Genomic DNA, 18,921 nt, shown 5'->3' on the forward strand with positions numbered 1-18,921 from the left:
TTTTCCCTTCATATGCATTTCAGTCCAATCCAGTCACATCCTGGACCGTAGACTGTGGTCAGTGACAGGAGAAGCAGCACCAGAGGAACCTCAGATTCAGAGGTACTGGTATCGGATGTGGGACAGCAGTTATGGATGATTGACAGGAGGCTCAGCCAATTATTTCATTCGGAACAAATAAAATGATTGGTCAGACTTTTATCAGAAATATATGAGAATTAAACTTTTTGAGTTTCAAAACCTGGTGGATTTCTTTTACTCTAACCTAAACCATCTACTGATCTACACTGTTTACTACCTGTTGATCCATGAATCCTATCAATCCATGTTAATAATTGGTGTAAAATACAGTTCTTCTTCTCATGGTCATCAGATATGACCATATTTGGACATTCAGAGGCTCCGTAGTTACAACACCATCATCTTCTCTAATATTGACTCACCAGTCAAACCCATGAAGTTGGATCAATGACAGTGGATGGACACACTGGGTTTATGTTCAGTTAATGACAGATTGGACTGAAAAGTTACTTATTTCTTGATTTTGCTGTTTCTGATATTTGATAATTAACTTTAATCTGTGCTTTTATGAACATCTACATGAACGGTAAATTAAATTGGGGAAAAAACCTGATTTTATATTGAAGAAAAACAAAATACGGAGGATAATATTAGAATAAATGGCCATAAATCACTGAAATAGAGAAAAAAAATTCATTTGGGACCTGCTGCAAAAGTAATGACAGAGGATAAAATGAACAAAAATTTATTTGAAATACAAAATAATAAATAATGTGAAAAAATAAGATAAAAATGTACTAAAATAAAGTAAAAAAAATAAATAAATAAATAAAAAATGAACAAAAACAGTGAAAGAAATTAATAAAATAAAATTTTAAAAAAGGGCAAAGTTATCATTAAAATGAAGAAAACTGACAAAAATAATAAGCAACAAGAACAAATAAGCCACAAACTGAATGAAATTGAAGAAAAAAAAAACAAAAAAACCCATGGAGCTGATCTTTTATGAACATATTATATATATGTATATATATATATATATATATATATATATATATATTCAGGGGATTAAATGCAGGAAAATGCCCAATTATCGCAAAAAAAAAAAATCACAAAATAGAAATTATATTATTACAATAAATGGTGAGAAATCCCTGAAGAAGTGATAAATTGAGAAAAATTCATGTGGAAACTGCCACAAAAGTAACGCTGGATGTTTAAGGGTTAAATACAAATGAGATGAATAAAAGCTGCTTTACAAGACGAAGATAAAACTATTAAAATTTATTCACAACATGCAAAACATATTGGACCCTTATAAAAAAAAAAGAAAGAGAACAGACAGACAGAGTTAGGACATGATGTCATCAAACAGTGAAGACCACACCCTTTTTACTGGAACTTTTATACATGGGCTTCATTTATAAACACTAGAATGGAACACAGTTTGGTACAATTTAAAAAAAACTGCCACAGTAACATCAACAGAAAAATGTCTTCATATCTTCGCCTGGAAACAAACCTCAGTTCCTTCAGATTCAAGTGGGTCTGATGAAGATGATCAGCACGTACGACGGCGGATCAGGCCCACGTACCAAAGACAAACACCAGCATGAAGTCGGAAAATACGGAGATAGAACCACTCATTTTACGATTTTACAATAATGATTATCACAATAATGTTGTCATATTTAGAGAATAAAGCCAGAATATTATGAGAATAACATTGTAATTTAAAAATAGTAGTCCAACAGTGAATTTAAAGACATTAACTGACATCCCTTTGACCGTTCAAGGTCAGTCAAGGTCAAAGTTTATGGACGACACATGACAACTGATACCAATAATCCATCAGACTAAAAATATCATAACTTTATGAGAATAAAGTTGAAATATTATGAGAATAATGTCATCATGTTTCCAGAATAAAGCCATAATATTATGAGAATAACATCGTAATTTAAAAACAGATGGAAAAATATCCTAATTTATGAGAATAAAGTCGAATACACAAAGAGTCATAACTTTATGAGAATGAAGTCGAAATATTATGAAAATAATATCGTCATGTTTCCAGAATAAAGCCATAATATTATGAGAATAACATTGTAATTTAAAAACAGGTGGAAAAATATCCTAATTTACGAGAATTCAGTTGTACCCACTGGTCTCATAATATAGAAGTGGAACATTTTGTGAGGTTCTACAGTCTACTCTCGTTATACCGCCAACTTCCGTTCACGGCCAAATTGGCGGTATAGTGAAAATGGCGTTACAACGGGTTGCGTCCATAATGTGCATGTCTTTACTATATGATGTCTATGCTGCCTCCGTTAACCCGTTCTAATTGCGTTTCTAAATAAATCTTGATTCTGTTATGTTGTAAGGGATCATTTAAAGTGGGGAAACATTTTAAGCATTATTATACGGTGTCGGGAAATGACACCCCATCATCTTGAGGCTTTGGCTTAATCCCACGTCCTCTTCCCAACATCCAGTGTTCTGCGATAAATGAACGGTGGCCGTTCCGTAGACCTACTCGTAGCTTGTCGCGATCAGCGTCTGGCGGGTTTGTTTCAGTGCATTGTTAAAATTTATGTGTACTCGATGGCAATCACGCTGGCGGTATAACGGTCGGGAAATCAATGGTATAAGTGTTGTTTGTGCATGGAACTGGGCTGGCGGATGGCGATAGGCGGAAATGGCGGTATAACGGCGGGTGGTTTAACAAGAGTAGACTGTACTTTCATTTGGGGTTTACGCACAAAGGCTAAATACTGAGCCTATTAGCCCCGCCCACCAAATACTGAGCCTATTAGCCCCGCCCACCAAATACTGAGCCTATTAGCCCCGCTCACCATCAACACATTAGCATTAGTCCACGGACTTCGAAGACAGTTCACACGTTTGGGTTTGTTTCGTTGTAAGAACTGAATGGATTTGGAGCAAATGACTGAACTTAAGGCTTACGATTTCTAAATTATGACTTTTATCGTACTATTGCAAATTCATTTTGAAATTATTATGACTTTAATTTCATAAAAGTACGACATTGTTTTTTGTTAAATTATGAGTTTACTTTAAAACTACGACTTTATTCTCATAATATTACAACTTTATTCACGTGTTTTTATTTTAATACGCTGTTGTTAGATTATACTAATTTGTGTGAGCCTTTAGTACTATGCCTAAACAGACAGTACTAAAGGCAGATGTGTAATACTATAGTATAAGTATGCATGGTTGAAGCTGTTTCCCACCGCAGCCTCAGCTTCTCCTGTGTGTTTTCCATTTTAGAGACAGTCTGTGCAAATGAAAGCAGGACAAGGCACCTGTGCAGTGGATCCAGTGAAACATGTGAAAACGCTGCATTATGTCTGTTTTATGTCCAAGGTTTCCATAACAGAAGGTTCTGGAGGGCGTGGTCTGATGCCTTTGCTTTATCCAACAGCAGCTCATGTTTTACTTTCACCGTCTGTGTCTGATTCAGTCCAGGTCAGAAACAGTGGCGCCTTCTGTTCCTGTTGAACCTCCTAATTGTTTCTGTTGAAGTTTCTGGTAATATTTCTGGAAAAAAAAAAAAAAAAGGAAATTCAGCAGCAGCACAGTTACTAGCACCGATCAGAGACACAAGAGCAGCATTAAACAGACAAGAAGAAGGACATGACAGGAAATAATTAAATCAGTCAGTCCCAGTCTGGCCATAACCAACACCCTGTTCGAACATAACGTCGGTGAACGTGGCTCCAGGACATCCTCGGTCACCAGTCAATGATGGACTTTGTGGTCGTATCCTCAGATCTGCAGGTCATATGTTCTGGACACTCAGGTGAACAGAGGAGCGCAGCTGTCAACTGACCACTATGACGGACGCCACACAGACCCGGTACACCAAAACAACAATGACCGACTATAGTGAGCTCTGGGTTTTTGTGTACAGGCATGTTCCGTCATTTCCGGGTTTACGTCTTGTGCAAGCACAGACCATATGTTTGAGTGGGTAGTCGAGTTGGTGTGTTCTTCACACTTTTTGGACCGTGTCAGGGAGACGAGAGCAGACTGATCAGTTGGACTACCTTTACTGGAGACGGTCGGCAGTCAGGTTGGTGTGTCTTCACATTTAGTGTATATGTGTGTGCATTCATGTGTACCTGTAGGTTGCTGTAGAGTGTACTAGTGTGTATTACTGTGTACCTGTAGGTTGCGGTAGTGTGTATTATTGTGTACCTGTAGGTTGCAGTAGTGTATATTAGTGTGTACCTGTGGGTTGTGGTAGTGTGTATTAGTGTGTGTATTATTGTGTACCTGCAGGTTACAGTAGTATGTATTATTGTGTATTATGGTGTACCTGTAGGTTGCTGCAATGTGTATTATTGTGTAACTGTAGGTTGCAGTAGTGTATATTAGTGTGTATTATTGTGTACCTGTAGGTTGCGGTAGTGTGTATTATTGTGTATTATTGTGTACCTATAGGTTGCTGTAGTGTGTATTATTGTGTACCTGTAGGTTAGTCTGTAGTGTGTATTATTGTGTACCTGTAGGTTGCGGTAGTGTGTATTATTGCGTACCTGTAGGTTGCTGTAGTGTGTATTATTGTGTACCTGTAGGTTGCAGTAGTGTGTATTATTGTGTACCTGTAGGTTGCGGTAGTGTGTATTAGTGTGTGTCGTTGTGTATTATTATGTATTATTGTGTACCTGTAGGTTGCTGCAATGTGTATTATTGTGTAACTGTAGGTTGCAGTAGTGTATATTAGTGTGTATTATTGTGTACCTGTAGGTTGCGGTAGTGTGTATTAGTGTCTGTTATAGTGTACCTGTAGGTTGCAGTAGTGTGTATTATTGTGTATTATTGTGTACCTGTAGGTTAGTCTGTAGTGTGTATTATTGTGTACCTGTAGGTTGCTGTAGTGTGTATTATTGTGTACCTGTAGGTTGCGGTAGTGTGTATTAGTGTGTATCGTTGTGTATTATTGTGTATTATTGTGTACCTGTAGGTTGCGGTAGTGTGTATTAGTGTGTATCGTTGTGTATTATTGTGTATTATTGTGTATTATTGTGTAACTGTAGGTTGCTGTAGTGTGTATTAGTGTGTATCGTTGTGTATTATTGTGTACCTGTAGGTTGCGGTAGTGTGTATTAGTGTGTATTGTTGTGTTTTATTGTGTATTATTGTGTACCTGTAGGTTGCTGTAGTGTCTGTGGCTGCTACAGTGCTCCTCTTTGGCTGTACTCTCCCTCTGGTAGAAAAGGCAGCAGAGGTTACAGTAAAAGCCTGATTTAGGAACCACGAACTCTGCACCTGAAGACAGAGAAGGAAGACAAACAGATGAGTGAGACAGTAAACAGAAGGACAAACAGATGAGACAGTAAACAGAAGGACAAACAGATGAGACAGTAAACAGAAGGACAAACAGATGAGACAGTAAACAGAAGGACAAACAGATGAGACAGTAAACAGAAGGACCTGTCCCTCAGTGTCTGTCTTGTGTGTCTCACCCAGGGGGGTGTTGGGTGTGAATGGAGGCAGTTTGAAGTCAGAGGACACACAAGGAGACTGAGACCGGGATCGCTTCACTTCAGGTCCAGGTCCAGGCCCCAGCTGGTCCCTCCTCCTTTTACTGTCCACTATAAAGTACAGGACAGAGGGGTCAAATGAGTCCACTGTGGACAAAAGCACCGTTCTCCAACAGGTCCCAAAGAACCCACTAGAACAAAACTACACAAAACACACAACTAAGTAAGTGGTTCCAGACACAACAAGCCCCGCCCCTTGCACGTATTGTACCTTATTTTGTCATCGATCCAGTTGATGTCATCATGTCTGTGTGTGTGCCGATGTCATCATGTCTATGTGTGTGCTGATGTCATGTCGATGCGTGTGCTGATGTCATCATGTCTATGCATGTGCTGATGTCATGTCAATGCGTGTGCTGATGTCATCATGTCTATGTGTGTGCTGATACACGAGTTATTTTGTCCATTTCAGAGACACAACCCTCGGTGTGACTGTTAGTGGATAAACTTCAACCTGTTTTAGCATGAACAGTCAAGTTTGTGCATGTTTTTACACAAACCTTTAGTAAATCAGGCCCATATAAACCAGACCATGTGACATGAACATCTGAAAGTCCTTATCTTCAGTTTCACTTCAACAATAAAAGGTTTTTTCTCTCAGGGATGTGAATATGTGGAGGACGTTCAGATGTCAACCCCATAAAAGGTTCGGTTGGTGTGAGTTGTGATTGTAAGATGCTGTACCTTTCCTGTGGGCCCCGCCCCATGTCTCCACCTCCTCTGGCCCCTCCTCCACTCCTCTGTCCAGCACCTCCTCCTGTTCCTGTCCAGCAGAGTCTGCATGGACGTCGTCTCTGCTCCGTTCTTCAGCATCTGCCTTCAGGACGTCTGACTGGACCCAGGTGGACACAACTTTGTCTGATGACAGGGGTGGGTCGGATGACCCTGGGGGCGGAGCTTCTGTGTCAGCTCCTCCCTTTTCCTCCTCTTCTTTCACATCTTTTACACACACTCTTTTCCCTCTGGTGGATTTTCTCACTGAAGTAAAGAAGAAGCAGTGGTTCAAATGGAATGAAGTTCACAGATTCACGGCCACTACTTTTCTACAGATGAGGCTGGAGACTAAGGCTTTGTTCACACAGCAGGTCGAATGCACAATTTGGATTTTTGGGTGAAATCTGATTTTTTTTGTGTGTTGGTTCATATTCCACATTAAATGCGACTTCTATCAGTTTTGAGTCTGAACGGATGTTCAGACTGAAGTCACATTGAAAAATATAAGATACGTATCAAATTTAGGACCACATATGAAAGTGGTCTGGGTCAGATTTAGGACCACATATGAAAGTGGTCTGGGTCAGATTTAGGACCACATATGAAAGTGGTCTGGGTCAGATTTACGACCACATATGAAAGTGGTCTGGGTCAGATTTAGGACCACATATGAAAGTGGTCTGGGTCAGATTTAGGACCACATATGAAAGTGGTCTGGGTCAGATTAGTGCTGTTCAAACTGTAACAGATCAGATACAGGTCATATATGGATAAATAAATCGTGTTTGGACCACATGTGCCTGCAGTGTGAACGGAGCCTAGGGCTGCATGATTTTGGCAAAAAATAAAATCCCGATTTTTTTTCCTTTAAAAATTCGATTTTCGATTTCTATTCTTGGATAAAACTACAGAAGACAACACAAGTCAGCATGTCATTTTCATTAACAGCCAGCAATGCAAGCCACTGCTCCCTACCTCAAATCTGTGATGGTATCACGTGATGGGCCCACAGAAGTTTTATTTTTGTATTTTTTTTCATTATGTCTTTATTGAATGAAGTAGAGTATACAAACAATGTATACAAAAAGAAAATAACTTAAGTTTGCCAGGGTGAATACACTACAATACAATGTCCAAATCAGAGCAAATACTGATGGTTTTTTACAGCCTTTTTGTCTCCAGATTTATCTAACAGCTTTAAATAAAGTTCAACATCTTTCAAAAAATAAATATTTTGTTTTGTTTTACAGAACTTATATTTGTGAATGAAAAGTAAGAGAAATAAATTAATTACAGATTTTTTTTTTTCCTTTTTTGGGGTATCTGGGCCCACAGAAGTGATACCAATGTAAGTCAGTGACAGGCATCATTCGTGCATGTGTGGACCACATAATATGAGTGATTCCCATGCGGTTCTATTTAAACTGGGGGATCCGTGTGTGGAAGAGACCGACCCAGGACACGGTGGAGGGATTCTATCCCCGGAGCTGGTGGATGTGTGTGGGCAGAGGGCTGTCTGGGCTCCTCTGTTGAGGCTGCTGACCCTGCGACCCAGATCGGAAGAAGACAGTACAGTACGGATCCAGGACAACGTAAGATGAGTGATCCCTATGCAGTTATATTTCAATTGCAGGATCCGTGCGTGAAACCACGGCTTACATTGGTAACACTACTGCGGGCTCATGAACAGATTTAAAGTCCGGTCATTACACAGACTTCTGTGAAAGACCGCTGTCACAGACAGGAGGAAGAGCCTAGGGTAGCCCGTGGGCGTGTAGTCCAGAGGCACAAGAGAGATGAAATCAATTTGACAATTTCCCTTTTTTTTTAAAAATCATCCTAATTAAAAAATCTGATTTCGATTTAAAATTGATTAATCGTGCAGCCCTAAGAGCATAAGTCAGAGCTGGTGCATCTCACCAGGAGCCTGTCTGGACCTCTTCCTGCCTCGGCCTCTTCTCCTGGGTGTGGCTTCTTCCTTTTCCTCATCTTCACCCTCTCCCACTTCATCTACTGTCACAAAATTCACAGTCTCTTCTAAAAAAACAAAACCACATTCAGAAAAAAAGCACATGTTAAATCATCTTTCATCAGTCTGACAGTGACATTCGACTAATGGATATAATAAGCTGACACTAAATATTGTAGAAACTGTTTATAATTCAGTTCCAAATTCCATATGTTAAAATTTTGAATAATATTTTACCTGTTGTCAAATGTTTGTGTAACATTGTGTGTAATGTACATTTATCAATGATAAGCTGAGGCACAATATTGTTAAAATTGCACAAGACATTTTAGGTTTTTCAGGTTATTTACACCTTTTTTGTTTGGATAGTTTGTAAATGTAAATATTTTCATAACTGAATGTTTTTTATTGTAATAAACAAAGAAAAAAAAATTGGGGTGGTCATTATTTACAGGTTATTATGGTGTTATTTGAATGGTTGGGCCCACTGCAGGTCAACTGAGTTCAACAGGCCTGGTTTACAGACTGGACATGTGGGTCAGTGCATGATGTCAGAAACATTCAGGGTTTACATGAACGTGTACGGACTATGGAAGTGGAAAACTGACAGATCACAAACCTGTTTCCTCAGATTTGTGTTTGACACGTGTGGAGGATTGTTCTGCTTGCAGCTCCTCTGAAGCCTTCGTCGTCTCCTCCTCATCATCATCACCTGCTTCATCTAAAGTCACCAAAGTCTAAAAAACAACAGAAAACTGTGGGATTTTCATTTTCATTATTTTTACATTATACTTTTATTTCATTATTTTTTTTTATCCCTTGCCTCCCAAAGGGTAGTATATTGATCAGTAGGATCGGAACTTCTGATACTGAAATTTTGTAAACAGTTCCATAAAACAGAGTTCTTAAGCTAAAAATTGAGCCTATTTGAGAAAAGATAGGAGAAAAATTACCCCCAGTTCCGCATGTGATAATTTTTGGAATTTTCTTTTCTGGACATCGGTAGGTAGGGGATCGGTGGGTATTTGTCCAAATTTACAGACCCAGGTTTTCATGCATGAGTGAGCAGGGGACAACTGCGCAATCCAAATTAAAACTGGCCTTAGGAGGACCAGGACCCTAACCCTAACGCTAACAAGGCCTGTCCTCAGTGACATTATCAGGCCTAAACAAGTTGAACTCATTTTGAAAGGCAGGAACAGCTGCCATGGATAAAAAAATGAAATTGACATGGTGTCCAAAGTGTTAATGCTGTAACGAGGGATGTAATGATTACCGGTGTAACGATAAAACGCAGTAAAATTACAGCATTTTCAACTTAAACTTGATATGGAAAATGGTCAAACAACGGCAATAGGGTGCCATCTTCAATGCACATTTGTATGTTTGATGTTTACATGTTAATATTTTAATGTTTCTGCCACCAGAAAGTACATTGTGGCTATTATTTTATTTGTTTTTTTTCCGTTTCTTTTTTTTTTTTTTTCAAAATACAACTTTGTTAAATTATTTCAGGTTGTGTGTAAGTACTTTTTGAACATTTTGACCACATTTGAACGATACCGTGATAATAATGATAACCGTGATCATTTTGGTCACAATAACTGTGATATGAAATTTTCACATCATTACATCCCTCGCACTGATGCAGTCGCTGTATCGGTCGGTTGTGGTAAAGGAGGAGCAGAGCCGAGAGGCGAAGCTCTCGATTTACCGGTCAGTCTATGTTCCTATCCTCCCCTATGGTCGTGAGCTTTGGGTCATGACCGAAAGGACAAGATCCCGGATACAAGTGGTTGACATGAGTTTCCTCCATCGGGTGGCTGGGCACACCCTTAGGGATAGGGTGAGGAGCTCAGTCACCAGGGAGGAGCTCAGAGTAGAGCCGCTGCTCCTCCACATCGAGAGGGGCCAGCTGAGGTGGATCGGGTATCTGTTTCGGATGCCTTCTGGACGCCTCCCTGGGGAGGTGTTTCGGAAATGTCCCACCGGGAGGAGACCTCAGGGAAGACCTAGGTCACGTTGGAGAGACTGTCTCTCGGTTGGCCTGGGAACGCCTTGGGGTCCCCCCGGAAGAGCTGGAGGAGGTGTCTGGGGATAGGGAAGTCTGGGCATCCCTGCTTAGACTGTTGCCCCCGCGACCCGGCCCCGGATAAGCGGCAGATAATGGATGGATGGATACATCCCTAGCTTGAACCTGGCAATTTTGTGGAAAACAAGATGGATGCCCATTGGCCCCTCCCATGACCTTTGATTGGATTTAAATCCCACTGCTACTTCGTGCAAACCAGTTTTAACTTGGATTGCACAACTGTCCCCTGCTCACTCATGCATGAAAACCTGGGTCTGTAAATTTGGACAAATACCCACCAATCCCCTACCTACAGACGTCTGGAAAAGAAAATTCCAAAAATTATCAAATGCGGAACTGGGGGTAATTTTTCAAAATGTATAGTTTCTTTTTGATACACCCTGTATAAATAAAATATGATTGATCGATATTGGAGACAGTGTTGTGTGTAATGTGTTCTGTTGCTGGTTTCATGATGCAGATAAACACGTCCACTGGCTGTTGTTAGTCTGTGCTCTTTTGTCCTTTCAAAGGGTGGACTGTGGTCTGATCATTTGGCCAGTTCTGTCTCAGTTTAACTTTTTACCTCTGGGTTTAAAGAGTCTGTTGATTCTTCGTCCTGGGTTGGTAGGTGTGTCTCCAGTGCACTGGGCTCTGCCTGCGCCTCCTCTTCCTCCTCCTCTTCCTCCACTATCTCATCCAGAGTGACCAGAGTCTGCATCTCCCCCTCCCACTCCTGACCCTCCTGCTCTGCCTCGGCTCCAGCCTCATCTGCTCCCACCTCATCCACCGTCACCAGTTCCTTGGCGTCTACCTTCACCTTTTCCTCCTCGTCTCTACCTCGCTCCTTGGTCCTCCTTGTTGCTCCTCTTCCGCTGCTCCGGCTCGTATCCTCCTCCTTTTCCCTGCTCCTCCTGTCCTCCCTCTCCTTCGTCCTCCTGTCTACAGGCTCTCTGCTGAGATGTTTGTCCTTTCCAGTCACCTGCCTTGTCCTCAGCTCTTCCTCCTTGGTCGTGTTGTCAGGGTCACCCTCCTCCTGCTCCTCCCTCACTTCACCTGTGCTCGTCAGAGTGCTCAGTGCAGCTGTGTTGTCTTTCTTTTGCTCCGTCTTGTATTCAAGTGTTGGGACATCGCTCTGGGACTGGGTGTCCTCTTTGTCTTCGTCTATTTTGGGGGAGCTCTCCTTTGTTTTAGACTCTTCTCCAACACCAGTTCCATCCTTTACCTCCTCTAAAACATCAACTGTTTGGCTCTTTTCTTGGACGTCTACCATTTCAGACTCAGTGCTGCTACATGTTGGGAAGTCTCCCTGAGCAGGTAAAGCTTCACCTTTTGAAGGGCTTTCATCTTTGTTGTGTGTTTTTTCCTCTAAAATTGCCATCTCCTCCTGACTTTGATCATCTTCCAAAGAATCTACTATCTCATACACAGGATCTTCTTCCTCCTCCTCCTCTTTTTTAGGTGATCCCGTTACAGGTGTTACGGATTTAACTAGTTGGTCTTCATCATTGGGAAGGGTTTTGATCTGTTTCTGTTCAGTTTGGTTTGTTGAGGACATACTGTCAACTTTCTCTTCCTCTAAAGAATCCAAAATCCGATATGCAGCCTCTTCTTCTACCTGTTTGCTCTTTTGAGTTTTGCCGCCTTTCTTGGTTGCTTTGACCTGCTTCTTTGGCCGCCCTCTTTTTGCTTTTACTTCAATGACTGGCGGATCACGCTCAACCTCTTCGTCTTCCAAAGAGTCCAGTATCTGATAGGTCGTCTCCTCCTCAGTCACCTCTTTGTCACTGTCCGTTGGTGTGCCGTCTTTGTCGTCTGTCTTTGATGCTTTTTCCATTTTCCTTTCCTGTGATTCTCTGGCCGGAGTGCGCATCCTTTTAGTTGGCATGTCCTCCATTTGAGACATTTTGGCTCTGTCACTCGTCGTGTCTCTCTTTGCTGCTCTCGGTCGTTTTTCTCTGGCGGACCTGGTTGTGATACTCGGTTCATCACTTGCTGTCTTGTCTTCAACTGAGTCTAAAATCTCAAAAGTATCCTCATCCCTGTCTGATTTTTTAGAGGCTTCCGGGATTTCCTCTTTCCTCCCTCTTGTACTTCGTCTTCTTCCAGATCGTTCTGTGATGGTGTCCTGCGCTGGTTCATCTTCAACAGAATCTACTATCTTGTACTCCATCTCTTCAGTAACCTCTTTTATTTCTTCTTCTTTTCCTGAAACCCCAGCGCTGGTTTCCTTCTTTGCTGGTGTTTCATGTCTTTTCACCATCCTTTCATGTTTCTTTGCTGATGACTTCTCTGTCTCTTCACTCCGGAATGCTCTGGTGGATGGGACGCTCCTCCTCGTTGTTCTGTCATCTTTTCTAGGGGTCGTCTTCATCTGTTTTTCCTTCCTTTCTGTCTCTAATTTTGTTTCTATGACAGTCGGCTGATCTTCCACAGAATCAATCACCTGGTAATCCTCTTTCTCCCCCCCCTCTGTTGGCTTTACATGCTCTTTCTGGTCACTACAGGTTTCAGGTTTTTGGACATCATTTTGTTGTGCAGTCTGTTCCTCTATTGAATCCAGAATCTTGAAGGTTTCTTGTTCTGTAGATTCACTGTGGAGCTCTTGAAAAGCACCTTTGCTGTCTTCTTCGTCAGGATTTTCCACCTCTTTAGACATTTTGTGAGATTCCTCTGGAAGTGCTTCCTCTTTCCTTTTTCTCCTGCTTCCATATCTTTTACTTCTTGTAACTGGGTTAACTTCTGTGTCTTGAGAAACGGTTGCAGTCTGATCATCTATTGAATCCAGAATCTCAAAGGTTTCTTGTTCAGTAATGTCACTGACAGGTTCTATTTCAGTATCTTTTATGACTTCTTTTTGTGGATTTTCCACTTCTTTGGTAGATTTGTTGGATTCTGAGAGTGTGTCTTGTTTTCTATTTCTCCTACTTCCATCTCTCGTGCTTCCTTCTCCATTTTTAGTATCTGCATCATCAGGATTCATCTTTTGGGCTCCATCTACTGCGTCTTGATTAGTACTTTTGTCATTTACTGGAGTCGAATCCTTCTCAGGGAGCTGTTTGTCTTCCGATTCTTTGACAAAGTAACTTTCCTCTTGCTCTGCAGTGCTGTGGTCTTCAGTTACGCTGTCAAGCACTTGAAAAGACTCATCCATCTCCATTTCACCACCCTCCTCTGTTTTGCCTTCGTCATCGACACTATCCAGAATCTGAAAAGCTTCTTCATTTAAAGTCTGGCCTTCATGGAGGCCACCTTGGGCTTCATTGTCCAGCTGTTCATCTGTTTGTTCATCAAGTGAATCAAGGATTTGGTAACTGTCAACTTCATCGTCCTCTTTTTCTGCATCTTTCAAAGCATCCTCATCGTTTCCTACCTTTCTTCCCCTCAAATCTTGGACAGTTTCCTCATTCAGTTCCACTCTGGTTGAGTCTTTCTGTGCTTGGTTTGTCCACTGTACCCTCTGCTCCTGCATCTCTGATGGTGCATCTGTTTTTGCCTCTGACTCAACAGTTTTTGCAGCAGTGCTCTCTGCTGACACTTTGTGGTTGGACTTTGCCACCACACTCTCTGCTTTTGCATTCACCGGATGAGCTCCAATGCTTGCAGCCGTTGTCATCTTTTCCTTTTTGTGTGCAGAGGAGGCCGAGTGGGTCCTAGTATTCAGGGCTGCAGAATCTGAGGACATGGATGGTGAAGAAGCAGAAGCAGAGGCCTTACAGGATGAGGTTTTGGAGGGGGATTTTGAGGAGGCTGAGGATCTTTTGTTCTTTTTGGGAGACCCAGATGTTGATCTAGAAGAGGAAGGGCTTTTAAAGTGCTCTTTGGTCGACCTGGATGAGGAGGATGAAGAGGACGAGGCAGAGCGCTTTGAGTCTTTTGAGGACCTTGGTGAACTCCGTCTGGTGTCAGATGATGAACTGGAGCCTTGCCTTTCTTTGTCCCCTTCTCTTTTCGTTTCTGAGGACTGCTTAGAAGAGCTCTCTGGTGAGTGGTGGGGCTGTGGGCTTGTGTCGCCACCATCATCACAGACTTCATCAACTGTAACAAAGTCCTCCATGTTGAAGTAGTCTGAAGAAACATAGTCTGCGCTGAGATCAGCTTCCTCAGAAACTTGATCCTGGAGAGGATAAAGATGTATCAGTATACACATGACAGAAACATTGACCTTTGATTGAAGACAAATTCCATTCAATTTAGACTAAAGGCAGAGATGTTCAGAGTCATTCTGCTGCAGATGGGTTCATGGAGTTAACGTTTAGAATCAGATTAATCAGGATGATGGACTAATCTGCATTAACATGTTAAGTTGTATTTTTATATATATATATATATATATATATATATATATATATATATATATATATATATACATACATATATATATATACATATATAAATATATATATATATATATATATACACACACATATATACATACACACATATATATATATATATATATATATATATATATATATATATATAGGGCTGTCAAACGATTAACATTTTTTAAATCATGATTAAATATAATTCATTTTTTCACAACTGTTCCATCTTATTTTTTTTTTTGACAGAATAATATTTTTGCTTCATGTCAGATAACCAAATAAAAGATGAAAAAAGAAGAAAAACTATGTACAAATAGGGAGTGTCCTTTTCCATTCAACACAATCACTGATTTGTTGAAATAAAATCAGGCCTATAGGGTGTGACATAGTTGACCCACTTTTCCCAGTATGAAGTGAATTTCTCCAATTTTCTCCAAATACTGTTATCTTGTCCATTTTATAAATGTCCATGGTGATTTCCATCCATCCATTTAAAATTGGGTTTAGAGTTAAAATTTTTAATCAGATTAATCATGATGATGGATTAATCCGTTAACAGATAGAAATTAACAGAAAGACTGGGTGATTCTCTAGGGAATCCGCAGAGAAATTAAAGGTGCGGGAGACTTTCGTGACCAATTTTTCATCAAATCTGTAAAACCTCAGTCATATCCTCAGCATCATGAATCTGTCAGTCTTTCTGTGATTACTCACCTGAATCTCTTGCATTATGGTGAGCAATGTCGAAGTGCCATCCATCAGAAACAGACCATATGTTTACAGAGTTGGGAGGTAACTCGGGCATCTTCGGAATTTTGTCGTGATGTACATTGTGAGAAACGAAGGCTCGCGCCGCCGATACTATATGGATGAAAAAAACAACGCGGAAACGGCTGGAATGCGGAAACGGCTGGAGGAATATGCATAGAGGGAAGGGAGCTCCTGCCGTTTCTGCCTCGTGTTTGTAGCAGCTACCACTGCCAGACAGCAGAGTGAAGCAGCGTTTCCTACAATGCACGTCACGACAAAATTCCGAAGATGCCCGAGTTACCTCCCAACTCTTTAAACAAAAGGTCTGTTTATGGTGGATGGCAGTTCGAAATTGTTCACCGTAATGCAAGAGATTCAGGTGAGTAATTGGTCACGAAAGTCTCCTGCACCATTAATGATAATACCATTAAAAACATGGAACTACTGCCAAAAATGTGTGACTCCTAGAATTTAGGAAAATGTATTTATTTCCTCCAATGCTTTGATTCCCACCATTACGAGTCATTTCTCACCAGGGACTGCAAAGTTAACGATAATTGGTTCCTTATTTCAATATAAATTGTTGGGTTTGAACAGGTGGAACTGAGTCGACTAACGTTACTGTCTTTACAGTTTGGACATTTAGCAGACACGTGTAAACACAACTATGGAAACAGAACTAAGACCTACCAGATGAAATTTAGTACCTTTAAGACTTTTTGAAGATATTAAATGCAGATTTGTAAATTCAAGACTTAAGACTTTTTAAGACCCAGTGGGAACCGTGATGACCACTCATCTCTTACTGTTGCTTTGATCGAGACACAGAGTGTCAGAAATGACTTCCTGTACTTACTGTTCACACATCCGCATTTTTACTGTCTACATATTTTCTTGTTGAATGTGAATGTTGAACAGGATCCTCACCTCCTTCTCTGTACTGTCTGAGCTGCTACCCTTGACCATCCTGTGCTGGAGAACTTCCAAAGAGCTTTTGTTAATCCCAGAAGGATCTGCAACATTGTCTCTGGGACTGGAAGCAGCGGACACAAGAGGACTGGACCGCGAAGTGGGTTGGGATCCGTTACCTGGTGGGACAAGGGGGAGGAGTTTGGGTGTGAGCACTTCCTTCATACTTTGGATTGTAGAGGTTTCACCTGTGTGGGAGCTGCTACCTTTAGTGAGTCTGTGCTGGCGAACAGCTGCTGTCAGGACCTTAAACACTTGCTCATTAATCTGAGGAAGTTTATCAGCGTCCTCTTCAGGTTTCACTACCAAGGCGGAGGAGTCAGGACTAGAAACAGAGGCGTTTTCACCGCAAACCTCAGACATTAAAGGAACGTCACCTGCAGAACCTGCGCCCCCCCTGGCATCGTCCTCATTCTCAGGGGTGATGGTGACGTCAATGGAGGCGGCGGATTCGGATTGTTCAGGATCCTCCATCACCACTGCCTCACTTGTCGGGTCACTTGGTTCGGTTATGAGGGTTTCAGCAGATTCAGCAGAGACTGGGATGCCAGCCTGTAAAGCTGGCTGTGTCCCGTTATCCGATGGGGTTGGAGGAGCAGGAGGCGGAGTCTGAGGTTCCTCTGCAGCACATGTGGCTTCATCAGTAACTGTTTCTGTCTCGACTAGTTGACTGATTGTATCGAGATTTATTACAGTTTGACCAGAGTCCTGCAGACGCTTTTTTAGGCTCTTCACACTAAAATGACAAACAAATGATTACAACAGTATAAAACAGCCAGAAACTGCCTTTTTTCTCACCCAAGTTGTAATTTAACCCTCCGATTATCCTCCAAGTTCACCAAAACATTTTACCCTTGGACTCAATCTGACCCCAGGGATATCTGCGTCGAGAAAATGATTTACATAAAACTGTCGACCAAGTTTTTGTGTCAGACACTTTATTATATTATTATTATTGTAGTACTTGAGATGATAATTTTTGAGGGGAGGCATGTGTATTTGGACAGACTTGGATGTGTTCAACCCCAAACCTACACTGACTTCCTCGTTTTGGAGGAGTTCACTAGTCCAGTTGTTTCCCACATGTCCACACCAGCAGAAGGATCACAGTTCAGGTGGGAATAGCAGGGTTCCTTCCTACACATTTGAAATTTCTAAATTCCATACTTTTTCCAGACCCTAATTTAAATAAATTCTACCCAGTCTTTATATTTGGATTTATGACCCAGTCGTCAGAGAATTTGCATCTACCCATTCTGAGTTCTGCCAACGATCATATAAGGCATGTTGAATATCTCGCTCACCAACAGTGTGTGAACATCACCTGTCCACCAAAGCAGCAGTGAAACTTGACGACACCTGGGCGGGGCTTAAAATGGGGTGGAGGAGGATAAGAGCAGAAGGCTTGTCAATTTGCCCAAATGTTTTCTGGGACATGTAGTCTACTGATGTGCTCTCACACAAACATTTTAGCTGCGCTAGCAAGCACTGTGAAAAAACAGAGCGATCCATTTCTTTTTTTTTTTTACACATGCATAATTTTATGTTTTAGAAAATAGAACAGCGGGAACAGTCTGGGAAACATGAATATTTTTCCATACATTTGTTTCCATTTTCCATAGTTTTCGAGACCTGGAAATTTATAAAATCAAATTCCATACTTTTCATTACTTGCATAGGAACCCTGGAATAGTTGTTTTCCCCACCCCCCTGTTATGGATCAACTCAAAAAGATCAACTCTGTGCGTGCGCACGCACGCACGCACACACACACACACACACACACACACACACACACACACAGATAAAACAGCTGGGGCTGCTTAATCAGTTGTCCCCATCAAATTACGAAAAGTCATGAAATATGAAGAAAACAAAAGTCAACTATTACTTTTTGAATGATAAGCATTGCGGATAATACGAGGGTTAAGTGAAATTTTTCTACACGGCTCTAAATTCCTAATTTCATTGTCCACACAATGGCAATAAAGGCTATTCTATTCTATTCTATTCTAAATATAAGGAGAAAAATAATCAAATATGAATACCTTGTTTTTGTGGAGGGCATATTTCAAAATGTAATAGGAAAAAGGTCTAGGAAACTAGGAATGACTATCAGCAAAATGTTTATCTATGGCTTTATACAATTATGTTGGAAAACAAAAACAAGATACTTACGACTCAAAACGTTTGACTTTATCCCTAGAAAGAGGGAAAAAAACAAAAAAAAGTGTCAGTTTGGGAGTGAGAATGTAAAAAAAAATTAGAACATTAATGTGAATAATTACTGTCTTTAACTAAGTGGACACACACACACACACACACACACAAAAAAACGTACCAAACTGTGCGTTCCTCCAAACTGCTGGGTTTATGTGAGCTGTGTTTCTTCATCACTTCGGCGACACCACTTGCATCTTTCATCTCGATGCAAATCTAAGGTGGATCCAATAAGAGGATAAGACAAAAACAGATACGAAACAGACAAAAAATAATTTCTAAATAAATCCAGATTTGAGCCAA

The 18,921-nt window shown here is 40.9% G+C and overlaps 1 protein-coding gene across 1 annotated transcript in view; it reads right to left on the reverse strand.

Moving 5' to 3' along the window:
• Window positions 1-2,774: 2,774 nt before the first annotated feature.
• The window catches only part of LOC115438212 (uncharacterized), a 59,756-nt gene continuing 43,609 nt past the window's right edge, over window positions 2,775-18,921 (reverse strand). The window contains exons 27-37 of the mRNA XM_030161654.1: window positions 18,740-18,834; window positions 18,577-18,600; window positions 16,605-17,134; window positions 16,357-16,517; window positions 10,938-14,468; window positions 8,900-9,017; window positions 8,232-8,348; window positions 6,282-6,575; window positions 5,520-5,648; window positions 5,201-5,322; window positions 2,775-3,588 (exon numbers count right to left, since the gene is read on the reverse strand). Of these exons, the coding sequence (XP_030017514.1) occupies window positions 3,508-3,588; window positions 5,201-5,322; window positions 5,520-5,648; window positions 6,282-6,575; window positions 8,232-8,348; window positions 8,900-9,017; window positions 10,938-14,468; window positions 16,357-16,517; window positions 16,605-17,134; window positions 18,577-18,600; window positions 18,740-18,834 (5,202 nt within the window). The 3' untranslated portion in view covers window positions 2,775-3,507. The remainder of the gene's footprint in view (window positions 3,589-5,200; window positions 5,323-5,519; window positions 5,649-6,281; window positions 6,576-8,231; window positions 8,349-8,899; window positions 9,018-10,937; window positions 14,469-16,356; window positions 16,518-16,604; window positions 17,135-18,576; window positions 18,601-18,739; window positions 18,835-18,921) is intronic.

The sequence above is a fragment of the Sphaeramia orbicularis genome, chromosome 18 (assembly GCF_902148855.1).
Source record: "Sphaeramia orbicularis chromosome 18, fSphaOr1.1, whole genome shotgun sequence".
Classification (NCBI taxonomy): domain Eukaryota; kingdom Metazoa; phylum Chordata; class Actinopteri; order Kurtiformes; family Apogonidae; genus Sphaeramia; species Sphaeramia orbicularis.